The sequence below is a fragment of the Maniola jurtina genome, chromosome 20, assembly GCF_905333055.1.
Source record: "Maniola jurtina chromosome 20, ilManJurt1.1, whole genome shotgun sequence".
In the NCBI taxonomy this organism is placed as follows: domain Eukaryota; kingdom Metazoa; phylum Arthropoda; class Insecta; order Lepidoptera; family Nymphalidae; genus Maniola; species Maniola jurtina.
In genome coordinates, this window is record NC_060048.1 from 4,759,313 (window position 1) to 4,779,327 (window position 20,015).

At 37.6% G+C, this 20,015-nt stretch overlaps 1 protein-coding gene across 1 annotated transcript in view; it reads right to left on the minus strand.

Moving 5' to 3' along the window:
• Positions 1 to 1,755: 1,755 nt before the first annotated feature.
• LOC123875612 (follistatin-A-like) overlaps positions 1,756 to 20,015 on the minus strand; it is a 41,350-nt gene continuing 23,090 nt past the window's right edge. The window contains exons 3-6 of the mRNA XM_045921537.1: positions 15,548 to 15,757; positions 4,701 to 4,916; positions 3,951 to 4,172; positions 1,756 to 3,492 (exon numbers count right to left, since the gene is read on the minus strand). Of these exons, the coding sequence (XP_045777493.1) occupies positions 3,416 to 3,492; positions 3,951 to 4,172; positions 4,701 to 4,916; positions 15,548 to 15,757 (725 nt within the window). The 3' untranslated portion in view covers positions 1,756 to 3,415. The remainder of the gene's footprint in view (positions 3,493 to 3,950; positions 4,173 to 4,700; positions 4,917 to 15,547; positions 15,758 to 20,015) is intronic.

The following is a 20,015-nucleotide window of genomic DNA, read 5'->3' on the forward strand; positions in this document are numbered from 1 at the left end:
TTATTTGGTCTCATAAAGCTAGGTATCCAACCATCATCATTATCAACCGCTAGACGTCTACGGCTGAACATAGGTCGCTTCGTCTGTGTTGGTGTTTGCTGGCGCGCGTTCTCTGCCTTTTTGGAGTGTTAGTTATTGTCAAAAGTGGCCGGGATTTGTGTTTCACTGGTGTTTTTGGTGGTCGAACTGACTGGGAAGCGCTCTAAAGGGGTGCCGCGCGTGTATCGGCGAGCGCCGACGAAGTCCATACTTACCTATATATGTAGTTTCCCTAACTTGTAAATAACTACAAACTTGACATTGGCTAATCTTTGTAAAGCCAGACGAGAGAGAGAAAAAAAACATAGGTCTCTTGTAGGGACTTCCACAGACCACGGCCTTTCGCCGCCTGAATCCAGCGGCTTCTTGCGACTCGTTGTCTTTCCAACTAGTGAGGAGTCTTTCAACGCTGCGCTTTCTGCCACGAGGTAGCGATGCCAACACTTTTGGGAACCAAACGCCTATCGTTTTTTCGAACTATGTGCCCTGCAAATTGCCACTCCCTGTATCCAATACGGGTGATATTATTATTTCCTAATTACTATCCAATCATTCATACTAATTTTATTACTACAGAACATGTAGAGTTGTTAATCGTGTAGGTCAGCGATGTATATGTGAACGAGTACTAGGCATATATGTATTTTGTAAACATCTCCTTTGTAGGAATGCGCTATGTCGATCATGGGCGAGTTCATACTCCAACTCGCACTTGGGCAATTTTCGGCTGGCCACAACCTTTTTTGAAGTCTGGATCCGCGCCTGCATCAGCCAATCAGAGGTGATTGCTATCGTCATATAGTGTTGCTCAAATTAGTCGACATTCACAGTGAACTTCTGGGTGGGAGGGGTAATAAACATTAAAAAACAGTAATCCATGTAAAATGTTTATGAAGAAACAAGGACAATAATATATTATACATCATCTTCTAATGTTTGAATGAGTTCACTACAACAATTTAGTAGTTTAACTACAACAATACATAGTAGAGTTAACAATTCGATTTAAGTAGTATGTACGCGTAAACTTCAAGAGATTTTAGTAATTTGATAGAAAAATTAAAAAAAAAAAAACAGATTATCAATTTTAAAAAAAATTGTATTTAGTTTCAAATTCCAGATTAAAAACTGAAAGTCTTTATAAAAATAGGCTTGAAGTTACTGTAAAGCCATTATAAAAGGGCCACTTTTGACAGATTGTTAAGAATGTAGATAAAGAAAGGAATAATATTGGTTTTAATTTAATTACTTAGATGTTTTTGCTTTTCTAACACGTAGCAATGCGAGGGTTCTCGCTCGTGCACTCTATAGCGTCTTCGCTCGGTTCGATGACCATGTGTATGCAAAATGTTTAAACAACAAAACGGGATTAAATGTAATAGTTTTCGAACTTTGTGAGATTTATCACATCCTACCTACATATCAAATGGTCCAGTAAAATGCCAATAGTGGCCTTACAAAATGACTTAGTTTCGTTGTTTTCAAAAAAATGCCATCGGAATATTATTATTTGTTAGTATTTTTGTTTTTCGTCAAAAATATTATGTTACTGCTTGACGATTTACCCATACTTTAGAATTAAAAAAATATAATTGACAAGAGAAAGTCGTAAAGTTAATTTAATAAAAATAGTTTAAGTATTAAAAATATATAGTCCACGATATGAAACTGTATAAATATTACTTTATAAGCGATAGGTATACAAAACAAAATAAAAAAGATACAACTTATCCAAAATTCACAATTCAAAGAAATTCACATACTTAGATAAAAGTGACCTCAACAATTTAGGTGCTTAGCTTATCGACTGTAAACCTGTTGATTAAAATAAAATAAAAAACTTCAAGTTATAAAACATTTTGTAGAGATCATTATCGTTTTTTTGAAATGTTGTTAAAAAAAACTTCTGTGTTTTTTCATTTCATTCAAGTTATCATACAATACCAAATCTACTCTCAAATCAACTTTTGGATTCACCTTTCTTTGGATCAACTTTTTTAAACATATTATATTAAACTATGTGACAATTTTCTTTCAATAATAATCATTATGCCGATTCTTTATTTAATTTTCTTCATAATATAGGTATCTGAGATCTTACAGATTAATAATTTTAAATTAAACTCAATTATCATACTAAATAAAACTTAAATAATATAATTAGACTTATGTGGACTAATAGTCTATATTAAAGAAATCAAATTGTAAACTATTTAAAGCTAAGCAGGACGTCCAGAACTCAATTTATTTCTACATGACATTTATCAGTTCGACTCGACTATTCAACCACCACTGGCATCCGTACAAATAAAATTCTTGGAAACATTTTGGAAATAATTTAAAAGTAACAATAAATTACTTCATATCTACAGTCTATAAAGTCACCTAATTTCATTGTAAAATGTTTCGAAAATAAAAAAATAATTATTATAAAACTTACATACACATAATACTGAAATAAGTATTTTGAAAATCATTCTCGTATTGACCGAATTTCGTATAATTAGTGATCCTGAGACACACATTTGCATATAAAAATAAAACAAAACAAAACATGTAAACATAAATTTCACACAATTTTCAATAACATATTGCACTAAAACTTTATAACTTAATAATAAATATTGCATAAGCGTTAAAACCACATTACGTGAAGTAAAATTACTTAAGTCTTAAAGTACCTACTAAAAGTTATTAAAATTTTAAGAACAATTTGTCAGTCCAATGAAAATTTAAGTTATTTTATCCTACGAACCTTGTCATAGCAGCGAACGTCAACAAGACGGAAATTAGGATTTTCTAGAATAGAAATACACGCATACATCGAATATTGTGCTAACTACAGTTCTATTTCTATCTTTAACATTTTGACTAAATATTAAGTACAATTTGGTGCTCAATTTTAATAATGTAAAGTGTTTTCTTTTATAACTATAAGACATTATTTATCTACAATATTCGAAAAATGTGCAACAGATTCGAAGATTTCCCTAAATCTACAACAAGTCACTACGAACATTTTGCTCTGAAAACTGGCATATTGACTGGATACATTCAAAACCTTGCTCAACCTGCATTCGTTCTTAAATCTTTATCAATCAATACTTTTGTCGGTAAAACTTGATTATATCATCGAAACAAGTCTTAGGATAGGATAACAGTTTTTTTCGTTTTTATGGTCAAAAAAATATTATGGTCGCTTTTCCTAATACTAACAGACTCTTAACTTCGATTCCTTCCAACTTCTGGTCAATTTTGTCATGAACACAGCATGTTCCGGAAACCTAGTCGCGTTCACGGATCGTCGTACGCGGCACGTCCGATCATCACCTACAAAGCTATTCAAACACTGCAGTGCTATTTCTAGAGTCTATGACTATAGGACTCGCGTTGTGTCCACATCTTCCCTGTGTTTCTCGCCATTCACACTATTGTCCGTAATATTTTTATTTTCTGAAACAGAGAAAACAATTACTTATTACTAATCTATCGACATTCTATACGCATTTATTTATCCTATTAGTTTTAGTAGGTATTTACTTTATCATGATCAACCCTTCGCCAGCCTACTACTGAGCATAGGTCTCATGTCAGAATGAGAAGGGTTTAGGCCACAGTCCGCCTCGCTGGCCAAGTGTGGATTGGCAGACTCCACACGCCTTTGAACACATCACGGAGAACTTTCAGGCATCGATATTTTTCTTCACCGAATTAGAGCAAGTGATATTTAACTGCTTAAAATGCATATAACTCCGAAAAGTCAGATGTTCTTGCCCAGGATCGAACCCCGGACCTCCCGAATAGGAGACTTAACTAGTACTAAGTAGATTTGGAAAAGAATTGCTGCAGCTCTAACTTCCACGACGGAATAAAAGGACTACATCATCATGAAAGCCTATTGTTAGGTTTACCTTTGCACGGTCCAGGGTGCAGCGGGTCGACCACGCGGCCCGCGTGGCACGCGGCGCGCTGCAGGCGGCACCACGAGGGGTAAGTGCGCGCGTCCGAGCCGCAGATGGTGCGACGCGCGCCGCCGCCGCACGCGCCGCACGACACGCAGCGCGCGCCGCTCGCGCCGCCCGCCACGCAGCGCTGCCCCGCGCCGCAACGCACCCGCGCGCACGTTGCGTTCGCTGACAATAAAAAATTCATAATATATCACAGAGCATTGGATATGATATTTCATAAGCGTTCCGGTACGATGCCGTATAGAAATCGATCAGGAGGCCTATGGGTTTAATGAAACTGCCATGCCCTTTCCAAGATCCATCCATCCTAGACTGCATTATCACATACCATCAAGTAAGATCGCAAAGACAAAATCAGAATAAAAAATACAGAGGTTTGACGAAGCCACATAGACGGCACTCGTGCGGGACTAAGGTGCTACTAAGGCCTACGTATAGTCAAGGCCCTATGTTAAAGGGCCGTCGTGGTCTCGTCATTTACCACGAGATCCTTAGATACTACGAGTAGGTTAATCACGTGGCATCTTGACTACTGTGTCTCTCTTTATTCTGCGCTAATAGAAGTGCCTCAAAATCAGGATCACACAGCGGGCGATGGAGAGATGTTATGCTTCGAGTTGATCAAATTAGAAATGGGGAGTACCGGAGTATCCGACGTTGCTCAACGAATTGCAAAACTGAATACCTACTCACCTATACAAGAGCCCTTGTAAGCCAGAGGCAGCGCCTTGCCGCGCTCGCACGCCGCCTTGCGCAGCGCGCAGGCGCCGGCGTAGGTGCGGCCGTCCACCGCGCACACGGGCGCGCCCGCCACGCTGCAGCCCCCGCAGCGCACGCAATGCGCGCCCAGCTCCGCGTCCAGCACACAGCGCTTCTCGCCGCCGCAACGCACTCGTTCACAACTTCCCACTGCAACAAAAATACCAATAATACATAATATTATAAAAGGCGAAAATCGCACTGGATATAAAAATTTGAGATTTTGTATGACTTATAGATGCCCACAAGAATTTTGAGGAACACCACCAGAGCAAAGCCTAGGCGGGTTAGCGAGGTGGGTAACTATTGTATTGTTAGGTAGGGAGGTAAGTAATAAAAAATTGATGCTTTTCATTTAACTAAATTACAAAAAGCTTTTCAATTTAGAAGTTCACACAATTTTGGCACGCAATTAGTGCCCAAAATATGTAAATTAGTGTGTGGAGATAATTCTGTCAAACACTAGGTAAGTACGTGTTCCCGTAAGTGATAAAAGTTATAGTCGGAGCTAGAGCCTCAGAAAGCCGAAGACTAGTGACAACAATGAACGAGGAAATATGACGCCCAATGTAACATAATAACGGAGTAGAAATCAGAATAACGAGCGTGGCCTGTAAATATCCGACGCCTTTCCCAGTGGATTGTATCGTATTGCGGTTTATAGACCGGCGATAGATAGTCTAGTCTAGACAGCGATCAAGTGCAGCCACTTTGGAACTTAGATTACGGAGAATTTATCACGGTCGAAATCAGGCCGAGCAGCTTTGTTTACTATAAAACTATTTTGGCTATCGTTGAAATAGTTTGAGGTCCTTCGACCAAATTTTTGTATTTTTTTTTATTCAGATACAAGTTAGCCCTTGATTTCAATCTCACCTTGTGGTAAGTGATCATGCAGTCTAAGATGGAAGCGGGCTAACCTGGAAGGGGTATGGTAGTTTTTATTAAGCCTTCCCTTTGGTTTCTAGTTTCTACACAACATCGAACCGGAACGCTAAATCGAAGCCGAAGCCTCCATACCAGACCAGAGATTTAAAATTGCTCGTTTATCAATTGATAGTCCTGTCTGTTATTATACATATTGTGTGGTCATGTTTAGACTAAGATTAAATTAAAATATCATGTAATATAATCTAAATTTACTTATAATATAATCTAAATTATAATGGCAGTAAGAATTTTACTCAATCTGCTTCGATGGTTAGGGTGCGGACTGAAAAACCGAAAAGTTTCAAAACTCATCCATTGCGCTACTGGGCACTGGCAATACTAAGTCTAAACACAACCCATCCGCATCAATATGTAGATTAGTTTTTCTACTTTTGCGTAACTTTTTAAGAAGTCTACTTAAAAGAAAAGAAATAGGATAGATCGACAGCCATTTTCTCAGCACACTGTCATCACATTTTCATTTGTGTTTACGAGTGATACTCAGACCGTTATAGTCTGACGTATTTCTCAGAATAATATGTTAGGTGGTGTGGACTAAGAATGAACACACGAAATAACTTGGGCGTAGTTTATAGTATATAATGGCTGACCGCTATAGTTTTACGATCGGATAGACTCAACGCAAGCGCAACGCAGTTTTATGTGCAAACCTATTTGGGATTCTCAAAATAGGTACACCTATAGTAGATTGTCTAAATAATAGTTTCGCATATTGATTCAAAAGTACTTATTTAATTGATTAAAAATATTTTTATTTATAACTAGATAGATTTTGATTTTCCGGCATAAAAGTTGCCTACGTCATTTTCCGGAATGTACCTAAGCTACCTTTGTATCTTTCATATAAATCGGTTAAACGGATGGTCCTTTAAGATTCCCGTGGGAACTCTTTAATTTTCCGGGATAAATAATAGCTTATGTCCTTCCCCGGGATGTAAGCTAACTCTGTAGGTACCAAATTTCATCAAAATCGGTTAAACTGTTGTCTGTTGGGCCGTGAATAGCTAGCAGACAGACAGACGGACACACTTTCGCATTTACAATATTAGGATGGATGAATTTATTCATTTGAGATTTTGCCCCATATAATAACAGCTTGAAGCGGGTAGACGATATGTAACTTCGCCTGCCATTTAGATTACACGAAGACATAGAGATTGCATTTTAAAAGACAAGATAAAGTATCGCCTTCGACGCAAGACGAATGTGTCTAAACCGACCATTACGTTGACATTATCAAGAGCCAAGCTGAGGTAAGATTACTCGTTATATGGAATAGGAACATGGCTGGCTTTAGTCTACGGCTGATTGTTATCCGAATCTACTTCCGAAGTTTTGGTAGGTACTTACAATTACAAATAGAATATCTCATTATTAATTTTATCTCGATACGGACAAAATCGAGCAATATAAACGCACCCTTACATATTTTGTAGAGAAAGACTGACCAATAACGATCATAGACCGGTTTTTTAGAATTGTGCGACCCATTTAGCTCGGAAGCCTGAAGGAGGTAGGTACCTACTCCTAAATATATGTATGTATAAAAGAAAATGGTGACTGACTGATTTACGAACCCACAACTCAAGTTACAGGACAGATCGGGCTGTTTGGCATGCAGATTGCAGATAGCTATTATGACGTAGACATCCGCCAAGAAAGGATTTTTGGGACGGACGAAGTCGTGGGCATAAGCTAGTATGGATATAAAATCTTTTCGTGCGTTTCTACTTAATTGTTTTGGTTTCATGGGATCAATAAGTGTGATATATCTATAGAATCAGCTTTCAGTTTGGGCCTAAATCTGTCACTAAGAAAAACTACAAAATTCCTCATATCTATGGTTTACAGTCCCTTTCTCTGCAAAACAAATTAATTTATATTTGAAGCAACAAGTTCCAGAGTGAGCCAGACAGACGTTCCCATTCCATACTATGAATAACAATCTTACCTCACAGTCGCCGATAACATCAATGTTATGCTCGGTTTGAACACATTCATACTACAATGTTTAACTTTACCCTGCAAATGCAACTGTAAGCTTTATAATAAGCTGTATAAAAGCGAAAGCTTACATAAGATAATAAGCAAATATAACATATCTACCTAGTAGAAGAAGAAATAATGAGACTAGCAAAACTGGATATTGTGGAAATCGAAAAAGTAAGAAACTTTTCTGAGTTGACCCAGGTCAGGTCTCATCGAAGCAGGCGTGTAAGTATTAATAATAACTTTTATTTTCCCTTGCTATATCTTCCCATGATCAAAACTGATTAGAATTGTAGGAGAAACAGAGTAGTCGACATAGCTCAGCTCAGCGGGTTGCGAAGCTGAAGTAGCAATGGGCAGGGCACATAGTTCGAAAAATCTATAGGCGTTGGGATCTCAAGGTTCTGGAATGGTGACCTCGCACCGGGAAGAGCAGTATTGAAAGACGGTCACTAGGACGGGTGGACGGACGACATCAGACGAGTTGCAGAGAGCCGCTGGATTTAGGCGGCGCAAGACCGTAGCGTGTGGAAGTCCCTACAATAGAGACACATCTTATGACTCTAAGATGTTTAAAATATTATGATACACTTAGGCACAATCATGAGCAGATTCAAAATAATTTCAAAAGATTTGATTTCACTAGAACTTTCCCACGATTCGAACTTTTTCAAAAATGTCAACAGGCTGTATAGGTAGGTATCATAGCAATCTATTAATTTACCTTTAACAATAGGTACTCATTTACGAGTACTTATGAATAATGCTAAACACGTACACCGTTTTTTGTCCATTAGCTCTTACCGGGACATTTATAATCTGTGAGAGTTTCTTTTTTCACATCCATTGAGATATGTTATCTGTGTGCGTAACGAAGGAAGCGCTCGCCGCGGCCGGTTTCTTGTAATTACACCCATTCTGCGCTTACAGACAGAGAGCCGGACAACGATTTACTTAATGTGTTTATACTTCGTATTTATGATGACTCAAAACTAACGTATAAATCTATTTTCATTAATCTCCAAGTTCCAATAAGCAACCACACTGTCACCCCTTAAACCTACAATACTACGCAAAAGCTTACAAACAAATTAACAAACTACTTAATATTGTGGAAAAGAGATCGTAAAGAGCTTAGATACTTAAGCAAATGCTCATTTCGAAACTATATAATGCAAGTCAAGCTATCTACTTATAATTACTTATAATAGAAATAAACTTTATTTTAAGTAGGTATACAGGCTAAGGCTATTTTGAAAAGTTTTGCTTGTCATTTTGTTCATGGTAGCCACTCAACTTCTAATATCCTTGTAGGTACCTATCCATCGAAATCATCGAAATATTCTTTCATGGAAAATCAAGGCGATACTTATTTTGGTAATATTGACAGGTACCCAAATAATAATTTGTTAGCAATTTCGTAACACTAAAATTATTCTAAGGAATCTCTTCGGAGAAGATAGTTATTTCTTGACACTCTTCAAGTTTTATTGTAATATTTTCAGTTAAAAGAAAAATAGAAACCGCATCCTTGTTTTCTAAAAATAAAAACACTTTTATAATTCAGATACAGAAACGTTGAACATTCTCGTTCGCTTGCTCCTACACCATCAGATGACATCCTGTCGAGTGCCAGCGCGTCAAGTACAGCGTATCCTAACCATACGTTTTCGAATACCCGCTTTCCTTGTAAACTGTCGCATGAGACGAGACCGGCGTGCTAGGCAGATATCTAAAATAGTTTTTATTGAAACGGGATGGTGGCAATTACGTTCTACCAAGAACTACGACTAACTAATACCCGCAAACGACATTTTCAGTTTTCACACGCAGTTGAAGTGCATCAGACGAATACGAACGCTTATTAGGTACGATAGCTCCGTGATAGGCCTATTAGGTACTTACCAATTTTTGTGCTTTTGCATCTAGACCAATGTCTGCATGTGCAAAGGAAAAATGTACCTAATCTTTATTTACAGACTGCAAAAAAATTACGAGTTTTCCATAATATTATTATCATACCATTATCTCTGGTTTGAGAGATTAATCGGCCAGTTCCTGTTTTTTGTAGGTTTTTCGATTATATTTAATTGCATAGTTAATAATTAAAAGTGATAGCAAATATTTATAATTTGTCATTATTTTTAGGTACTAATTGTTAACAGTTTGTTCTTTGTTCTAGTTTCTAATTTTTTCCCAAAATATGCGATCGGTCATGTACGTTACATTGTTTTCCCTGCAGGAGCTGTGTGTGCCCGTAAGTGGTGTGTCACACCGAATTTAACTTTACTATTGTAATTTTTTTAAGTGTTTTGTGAACATGCTGTGGGCGTACCTTAGAATAATAAATAAATAAATATTCTACGCGTATTTTTGCACGGTTACTGATTTGATAAAACTCTTTTACGCACTCTTTTAAGTACTTACATAGTAAGTTTTTAGGCAAAACGTACCAGTATATTGATGTACAGCCCTCGTAGAACCATGTGGTTGATTTTTGATTAGGTGTCAACAACTAAATTACCGAAGATGAAATTGAGTTCCACCTTGATTCGGGATTTGAAGGTACCTAATTAATTAAAAAAATCGTCATACTTAATCTTTTTAATTAAATTTAAAAATTACGATGATTGACGCAAAACTTTTGCTACCTTCAGATTGAAATATCAAATACTGCTCCAATTTTGGTTGGTCTAACTCGCTAAGTACCTACCTACACTACCCGAATTTCACTTAGGTCACTTAGGCGAAGCCGAGAGTGAAAGCTCTAGGTAGGTACCTATATTTTTCTATCTTAATACCCACATAAAGAGATAGTAAACACGAATACTATGTAATGAACCCGACAAAGAATGCTACGTATCCTCGATCCTAAATAGCTGAAGCATTTCGCAAGGAAGTTGCGTCGACACTTTGACATATTAACACCTGGAAGCGAGACTAAAAATAACAGCCTACAGACGCATGCCTTGCGTATTTGCTTGCAACATTGTTGGCCTAAATGGTTTGAATGTAAATCAGTAGATGTTGTCTGTCTGAACTCTGAACGTTTCGAATACATGTTTACATACACCCCTTGCACAATGCACTTAAATCTATTACATATAATAAAATTGTAGAAAAGTGGTGTCTGTACAATGGAAATATTATATAAAAAAAAGTAGCAGGGGTTGTTATTATATCGATGCCGAACCCGAAATTGTAATAAATTTTTTTTTTGTCTGTTTGTCTGTGTGTTTGTGCACGCAAATCTCAGAAACGGCTTATTCGATTTAGATACGGTTTTCACTTATATGTTGTAGTAAGCTTCACTTAGGATTTAGTGTTTATTTCATGTCAATCGGTTCATAAATAAAAAAGTTATGTCAATTTAAAGAATCACGGCGCCTCGCGCCTGTGCGTCCGTGGCTATATAAAGCGCGAAAAGTCACTATTCCACGCGAACGAATTCGCGGGCACAGCTAGTACCAGATAAGATTTGTAAGCAGTTTGTAGATATAAGGGCCATATATACGATGCTTTTAGCATCAACTAGTTGTTTTTTTAAAGCTCAATGATTCGTGTGAGCATCTTAATTTGATTGGCGGACACTTTTTCACTATTGTAGAAGAATACCATAAGTTCAGGCAATCGAAACAATTATTGTAGATTGTAGATATATATTAATGACTAGCGACCCGCCCCGGCTTCGCACGGGTGTTCCGGGATAAAATATAGCCTATACGGATTCGGAAGAATCCCTCTAAGTAATGGTAAAAGAAATTTTGAAATCGGTCCAGTAGTTTTTGAGCCTATTCAATACAAACATACAAAAATACAAAGGTTTCCTCTTTATAATATTAGTATAGATTGATGCAGTTCGGAATGAAACAGCAGATCAACTTAGATTTACTGCTCCGGTTACAGCGTATCGAAGGTTAACCGCAATTTAATCATAATATTATTAAGTAGGTAGGTTCCTATTGCAGTATTAGTTACCCTCGGATAATATCATACAAAAAGACTTAGACATGATCAGCGCGCAGCGTAGCGCATCCATCGTACATTGAGAACTGAATCTACGGTAACATCCGGTAAAGAAGTACCTACTTCAAAGTTCAATGTATGACAAGTGTAAATTAAAAACTTATAACACCCCCGACAAGTGAAGCTTACAGTAACTAGAAAAGAGCTGATAAATTTCAAACGGCTGAACCGATTTTCTTGGATTATAGCTAAGAACACTCTCGATCAAGCCACCTTTCAAACAAAAAGAACTAAATTAAAATCGGTTCATTAGTTTAGGAGCTACGATGCCACAGGCAGATACAAAGATCCACACGTCAAACTTATAACACCCCTCTTTTTGGGTCGGGGGTTAAAAATATATGAGTGCTTAAACCCACAATCTACATGCGCAACCATTAATGGATAAATCCAGTTCATGCGTTACGAACGTAACAAAAACCAAAATATTCCCGACTTTTGGCATCGAAGAAGATGGTTTAACTAATTTCATTAATATTAATTATGAGTCCTTCTGGCATGTTTATACCTACTAATCTTAATCGACTTCCAAAAAATAAGGAGGAGTTTCTCAATTCGATGCATGGAATTATTATGGAACTACTTACCTACCTAGTTAGGTATAAACGATTTCTTAAATAAATCACCAAAATCTGTTCGAAAGAAATATAGCTATATTTCTTTCGAACAGATTTTGGTGATTTATTTTATTCGATAGAAAAAGCAAGTTTCATTTACTTTGTCTCAGTAAATAAGTAGGAGCTTGTTTATTATTTATTTATTAGCATTTTTCAGCTTGACATCCTAAACTTTTGCTTTTGACCAGCTTACTCGTATTTATAAAAGCTTTTGCGAAAAAAACGTCATATCAGTGTTGACTGCACTAAAAAGAAAGTTCCTTTCAAAATAAGACTAAAAGCCATTTACGATGGCCTGTTCCGCCGTTCCTTACATCAGGAAAAAGCCATACTTAGTAGAAATTGTACTAAGAAAATGTTTTTAGGTATACGAAGGATCCTACTTTGTAATGGTAAAGTAGGTTTTATTAAAAGAACTTTATCTATGATCAAAAGAACAACACTACAACACCTGACGTGAAGCGAGTAGCGACGTACTATCTGTGTTTTTCCGTCATGGAGTTAAAAACCTGTCCCTAGACCCTAACATGCTTATAAGTTACCTTATAGCTGAAGTATAACATATTATGTAGTGTGGAAACCGGTGGTTGTATCTAGAAGTCTCATTCACATGCACTCGCCCCGGGCAACTCGCTTGCCCAGACGTATCGGGCATCACAATAAACTATTGAGTGTTCACGTGACCAGGTTTTATCCAGGTCAAAGTGGGACACATGGTTTAGAAACCGGAAACTAACCAGTGGTAATCATAAGCACCATATTATTGTTAAGTAAGCTACAAGAAATATTTACCTTTATTTTCAGTGCAATAGCCTCTACGATCCTGTTACCTAATCTCCCTTCAAGGTAAAAGTTTTTTCGTTTAAAAGATTCTGCAGGCAACTTTTTATAACGCTCTTTCGGCCAATCCGAGGTCTTCGTCATCGAAATGAACTAAGCGAGTGCAGTTCTTTTAGTGATAAACGAATGCTTTTTTTGTAAGGTTGCCTAAGTATAAGAGGCACACCTTAATATCTGTCCTTAATTCTAACGTTCAGAAATAATGGACGTTAGATCACTTATACAAGTTACTATTAGTTAGGCTACCTTCTCTATCTAGATATTTTTGGCCTTCATAGAAACTATCTCTGGTTCAATTAAATCGATAGTTTTCTGTAAAGTGGTAGGTATATTTTGCTTTCCTCTAAAATTTGTCAAGACAGGACGTATGGTCACTTCAGTGTTGATACACTCGATCCCGATAGAGACGTACGGGGCCTTATATGAAACTGCAATTTACAATAGTAAAGGAGTGTGCCGTCCAGTGCAGGACAGGGATTAATACGCTTAAAAGGAATGAACCCGTAGTTCCTGGTGTGGACAGCTTGGAGCAGACCATAATTATAGCTCCAGTCAATGGTAGAATGCTTTAGGGAGGCCTTATCGGCTGCCAATGAACCCTTTGAGAACTGAGGCTGTTTTAGATGGGGATGCGGCTTTTCAATGACAAAGTAAGTTTTCTTTAATGAATTTTAAATCGCCAATCTCAGCAAAAGCGATACCTAGTCTTATGTGACTTTTTACAAAGCGCGCCTTCATGAATCAAAAAGTTTCTATAGTAGAAAGCGAAAAACACTGAAATGATTCATGTTTTATTAGTTTTCAACTTATTGATTGAAAAGTAAGAAAATAAGTTTCTAAGCCAAATGTAAAACGTGAAAAATTCGTTTCAGCGATAGTATTTTAAAAACTGATCAATCGATTGTAGTTAGTGAATTAATTACTTGTTGGTAGTTAGTAAATTATTTACTTAATAGTATTATGTTCTTAAAATAATGTGATTCCATTGTTTTATTGAGTAAAAAACTGGATCTACCTACTCAGCTCTAAGACATAGGTATTCCGTATTATTGTAGATTCCTTATCAGCTTTTCAATCATATATAGGAAAAACTATTGACCAATTGCACGTTTTACTTAAACCGTCTACCTATGCTTACAACAATTTCTTTCAAGCTGTGATAGACTGTGCACTGGTGGAATGACAATGTACTCGCATCAACGCAACGGTTCCTTTTTGCCATTGACCATACCATGGTACAGAACTCTAAAAACATACCTATTTACTAGAATCACAATATTATTAGATCAATGATAGAGAAGTGAGAAGTGAGAACCACCTTAAGGATTAGACAAAATTACGAGCTTCTGCTAAATAAAAGGTTCAAAAATAACTGGCGACTGTCGTAAAATGTATGTACGTTCATATGTATTACCAATTGAATTTATTGGACGTTAAGATAAGCTGCTCAGACTGCTAAACGGGCATCAGTTGCAGCTCTCGGAACGCTCAATGAGCCACGTGGCAATGAGTGGCTGATAACACGTCAATTAAAATCCTGTGTGGCTTTGATATTGAGTTTTTTTAGCCACTAATAGCACTTAAGTGCGATTTATGGTACATTTATTGGTCTCTTGTATTTAATGTGCGTGTAGAAATTATAAAGAAAAGGTACTTTTACTAGCTTCACGAACGGAATAGTTTGTAGATATATAACGACAAAGTAAAGCTGGGCTCCAAATAGCTACATGGCAACTGAGAGAACGCGTATTTTCAGCAAATGAGCGTGTGACAGCAGCTAGGCCCGGATCGAGACGCCTAAAGGCGGCTCGTGTATCCGCACGGAAACATGAGGAGTTCTTAGCTGCCTTAAGGGTGAGCAGGTTTAATAGAGTGGCCAAGAGCGACGACAGATCCCTGTGCAAACACATTGCACTCAGCCACACACCTCCACATTGGGCTGCAACTCCGGAATTCCGGTTTTGGCGTAACTCCGGAACTTCGAAAGATTATATAGATTTGTTTGTAAAACCGGAGTTATCGTGAATATAATCGGAAAAAATCTTACTAATTAATTCTAATATTTCTTCTAAATTAGGTCGAAAATAAAGTTTTCATTTTTCTGACTAATTTGTTTTATTTCATGCTTGACAAACTTGAACATATTTAAGCACAAGGAATATTCAAATCAAACGCATTATTTAATCACATTAAATTTCTTTAATGAAGCTACGAAACTCCGGAGCTCCAGATTTGGAACGCTCAACATCAAAACCCGACTCCGGAGCTGGAAAATAGTCCGATTTTCAAGCCCTACTCACCACGCACTGTCGCGGTCGGTCCTTACTGCAGTTTAAGGTAGCATAAGGTAGATCTTACCTCTGCAAGTTCCCGGGTAATCCAACGAGAGGTGCTTAGCAGGGCGGCGGCAGGCTCGGCGTCGCAGGCGGCACAGCGAGCGGTAGGTCTTGCCGTCGCTGCCGCACACGGGCCCCGCGCGGCGGCAGGTCGCCGCGCACACGCAGCGCGCGCGCCCGCCCCTCACCACGCACCGCCGCCCCGCGCCACAGGACACGCCTGCGCACGATTCTGTGGAACATATACTTCGCTTAGCAAGCGACAAACCAGGAATTCAACCAGTGCATGACATACTGGACATATTATATAGAAAGTATAGAAACCCTATGAATCAAAACACGTAATCAAAAACGTTTTATCAGTTCAGCATCTAAAATGAAGCCATTGATAAATAATTAAAGATCTTAATAGGTAATTTCGTTCTAGGTAGATACTGTCATCTACTCCCAGTATGACATATTATTGTAAATTGCACACTTGAAAAGAGCAACCGCCGAGTTTCTTGCTGGTTCTTCTGGGTAAGAACGGCATTCCGTACCAGTGGTAAATTATTTTGACGATTCAAACGCACTTGTAAAAGCTTACTTGAATAAAAATATATTCTATTCTATTCCCACCTATTCAATGTATTGCTTAGTTTCCGTAGTACATGCCTAATAATAAGCAATTAAAAAAATTGTTTTGGCATATTTCAGTGAAAATACGTAATATCTTTGCTTATTCTTTGTGCCTCCTCTTGTTGATCGATAGCATTTTTAAGTCCTTAATTTGTACTAGAAATGTACAAGTAATCATCAGGTAAAAATATTCATATTTAAGGTAATTTTATTCAAAAATAATTAAGTACAGCCTATCTCTGATTGACACACTAAGATGTATACACAGCTTGACATGTTGTTTAATAACAACTTTACACAAGTGATATGATAAGGTAAATGAAGAACGTAAGATAGATATCAATTTTAAAGTGCCAATACATAGTACTTAAATGGAACCTATAGGAAAATAGATTATGTATTTTTTGTCTCAATCATTTCTGATTGACCGACACTCGCTCACTATTTGCTATAAAGAAATTTGTTGCAACAAGAATAACATAAATCAGCCAATCACAACAATTATTGCGATTGTAATAATAATTATTTGATGCAGGTTTTTCGGAATCGACCTAGGTACGTAATTCCAGCACTTTGTGACTACAATTTTAACGTCTTTTTAACCCTCAATCCAAAAAGAGGGGTGTTATAAGTTTGACGTGTGTATCTGTCTGTGGCATCGTAGCTCTTAAACTAAGAAACCGATTTTAATTTAGTTTTTTTTTTTGTTTGAAAGGTGGCTTGGCTTGATCGAGAGTGTTCTTAGCTATAATCCAAGAAATCGGTTCAGCCGTTTGAAAGTTATCAGCTCTTTTCTAGTTACCTTCACTTGTCGGGGGTGTTATAAATTTTTAATTTACACTTTTAGTCCTATCGAATTTCCTAAGAACTAACTAGACTACTATTCTAGGAAGACTATTATTCCCCTTTTCCTCTCCAACTAAGCGTCAGGCTTGTGCTAGGAGTAGGTACGACAATAGTGCAACGGGCGGGGTTTGAACCGTCGACCTTTCGGTTTTCAGTCCACTCCTTTACCGGATGAGCTATTGAGGCTCAATTCAATTTCACATTTCAGTTTAATCTTCACGAAATATAGTAATTACTACAGTCTCTCACACTAGATGCCTTAATTTAAACAAAATGTTAGTCAGCTAATAATAGTTGTAGATTGTGCGATAACATTAGCTATACACGCTCAAGACGGAATTAAACACAATTATTCCAATTACAGTGTTAATGAGCGTACTTTATTTCTCTACGTGTTTACGCCACGTGAATGTCGGGTGACTCAACGGTCGGATATTTTAAGATGTTGTCGCGTCGGTTTTTTACGCGCTGTGACGTTATGGCATTTGACTTGCTGTGACCATGCTGAGCTGAGACCTACTGCCATTTACGGTTACGACACTCGGTCCTTGATGAAATTAGGGTCTTTTTTACATTTTGTATGTAAAAGTAAAAAGCTAAAGATTGCAAATACGGGGTCTAGACTCCGAATATGATTTTGTCCCATTCGGTGTCGAGACTTTTGTTCCGTGGGGTCCTAGCGCTTTAAGGCTTTTTATTAGGGCAACATCAAAAAGGTTGGTCGACATCAAAGGAGATCGAAGAGCTGGCAGCTACCTTGGACAAAGAATTAGTCTAGCCATTCAAAGGGGGAACGCTGTCAGTATCTTCGGAACCTTGCCTAAAGGGACATCTTTTAATTTATTTTAGTTATTATATTATATTTTTTAAGGTTTTTAGTTTTAGGTAACTTGTTTTAATAATTTAGCTTTTAGATATTTAGAATAATTTTTCGCCCTGTGTACCTGAGTCTTCGAGTAACGTCGGCTGGCCATCCTCAGCGAATAAAAAGGTTCCGGGGACTCTAAAGAACGTGCTCCAGCGCCTCTCTTACACCGCCGTGTATCTATTGGGTTCATTTTGGGCGCAAACAACGACCCTGCACCCGAAAAGGCAACTTTGGGAGAGCTTTAATTAGAAAAAGATACCAATTTCCCAAATGCTTCGATACTGCATCCTGGATTGAACGTAGCTATTCGGTAATTTAAGGAGAGTGGTATCAAAATAACAAATTCCAGAGCCTAACTAAATCCTTTAATCACTGCAGCCCTGCAGCTGGCGTTTTAAACTTGAATGTGCGCTGAGTGAAACGTGCAGTCGCTGCATAGCTTCGACATCGCAGCTTCTAAACTTTCTTTTAGTTTGGAAAATGTTAATAAATAAAATCTTTTTATTTGAAGCAACCATGGCTCAATTTTGTTAGTAGACAGACACACTTAAAAACTAATGTTAGTACAAAAATCAAATCGAAAATCAAAATCATTTATTCAAAATAGCCTACTATTGTACACCTTTTGTTTGTCCGATTTTTTTGATTTGAAAGATGGTATAGTGGTGATAATTAATTACGTAAACTCAAAACTAAAGCTACGAGGGTTCCAAACGCACCCAAGTCTAAGAAGACCAAGATCATTTTTGGTTGCTGATGATAAAAGTATCGAGCGGATGGGAAATAGACATAAATTTTTCCATCCCGGATATCTTTTCCGCACTTATAAGTAGTAGTGTGTTATACCTACGCGAAATAGACATAACTCGTTGGTAATATTCGCTAATCAATCGCCACTATTACATGGTCACATCAATCTAATGCCCATAAATACTAGATAAGTAGATATCTAATGGACGATGCACGGTTGGCCTAATTCGCTCTAAATGAAACAATAATAATTGCTTATCTCTGCAGTTGTGTAATGTGTATCGCGAATTATTTACATTGCCACTTGTGAGGTACCGTCAGCTTGATAGCGAGTTGTGTAATACAAATATTTGACTTTTGTAAAAGTTTAAATGATATGAATGGAAGGTGTAACTGTAGTGCTAAATAAATTTTTTAATAATAATTTTTACAATTATTATCATCATCAACGGATAGATGTCTATTGTTGGACATAGGGCTCTTGTACGGACTTCGACACGCCACGGTCTTGTGCCGTTTGAATTCAGCGGCTCCCTGCGACTCGCCTGATGTCGTCCATCCTTCTTCTTCTTCTAACTGCGCTTTCCGTTGCAAGGTTGTCATTATAGCACCTAGGCTAGGGATCCCAATATCTACCGATTTTTCGAATTGTGTGTCCATAGCCACTTAAACTTTACAACCCACTAAGCTATGTCGGTTACTCTGGTTTTTCTACGTATCTCCTCATTTCTAGTTTGATCACGTAGAGTAACTCCAAGCATAGCTCTCTTAGTCATAGACCTAGTCTCGCTAGACTAGCCTAGACTCGCTGAGTGACTCTGACCTTTCTTATGGGGCCCATAGTTAGCGACCACGTCTCGGATCAATATGTCATCCCTGGCAACACGCACTGTTCGTAGACTTTGGTCTTCAAGCACTGAGCCACAAGTCTTCAAGCATTCAGACAACAGTTCAGAAATTATTCAATCATAAACTACAAACGGAAATATTATATCCTTCAGTCCGAGATGGAATTATGTTGTTGCACTCTATTTCTGAACCGTTTGCTCTAAATACCTCGTCACACTAACTTATCTCCAGTAGTTTATCGTTATGCGTTTAATGGAAACCATAAACGTGTTCCGGTCATTCCGGTAGCCACATAAATATGCATTGGCCAATAAGATCGTCGTCAGTAAATATCTAGTTCTGGTTTTATCTATGTTTTATCCGTACTAATTATAAAGGTGTAAAACAGGATTTAATTCTATGCTTGTAATAATATAATAAGACAAATAAAGAGCTGTAAAACGTCGAGGTATCTTTGATTGCACGTCACCCCTAGCCTAATATGTGACAGTTGTCAATTCAGGATCGAACCGAGAGTTTCCTCACTCTAATTATTTATCTGCTTAGGAGGTCAGCACGA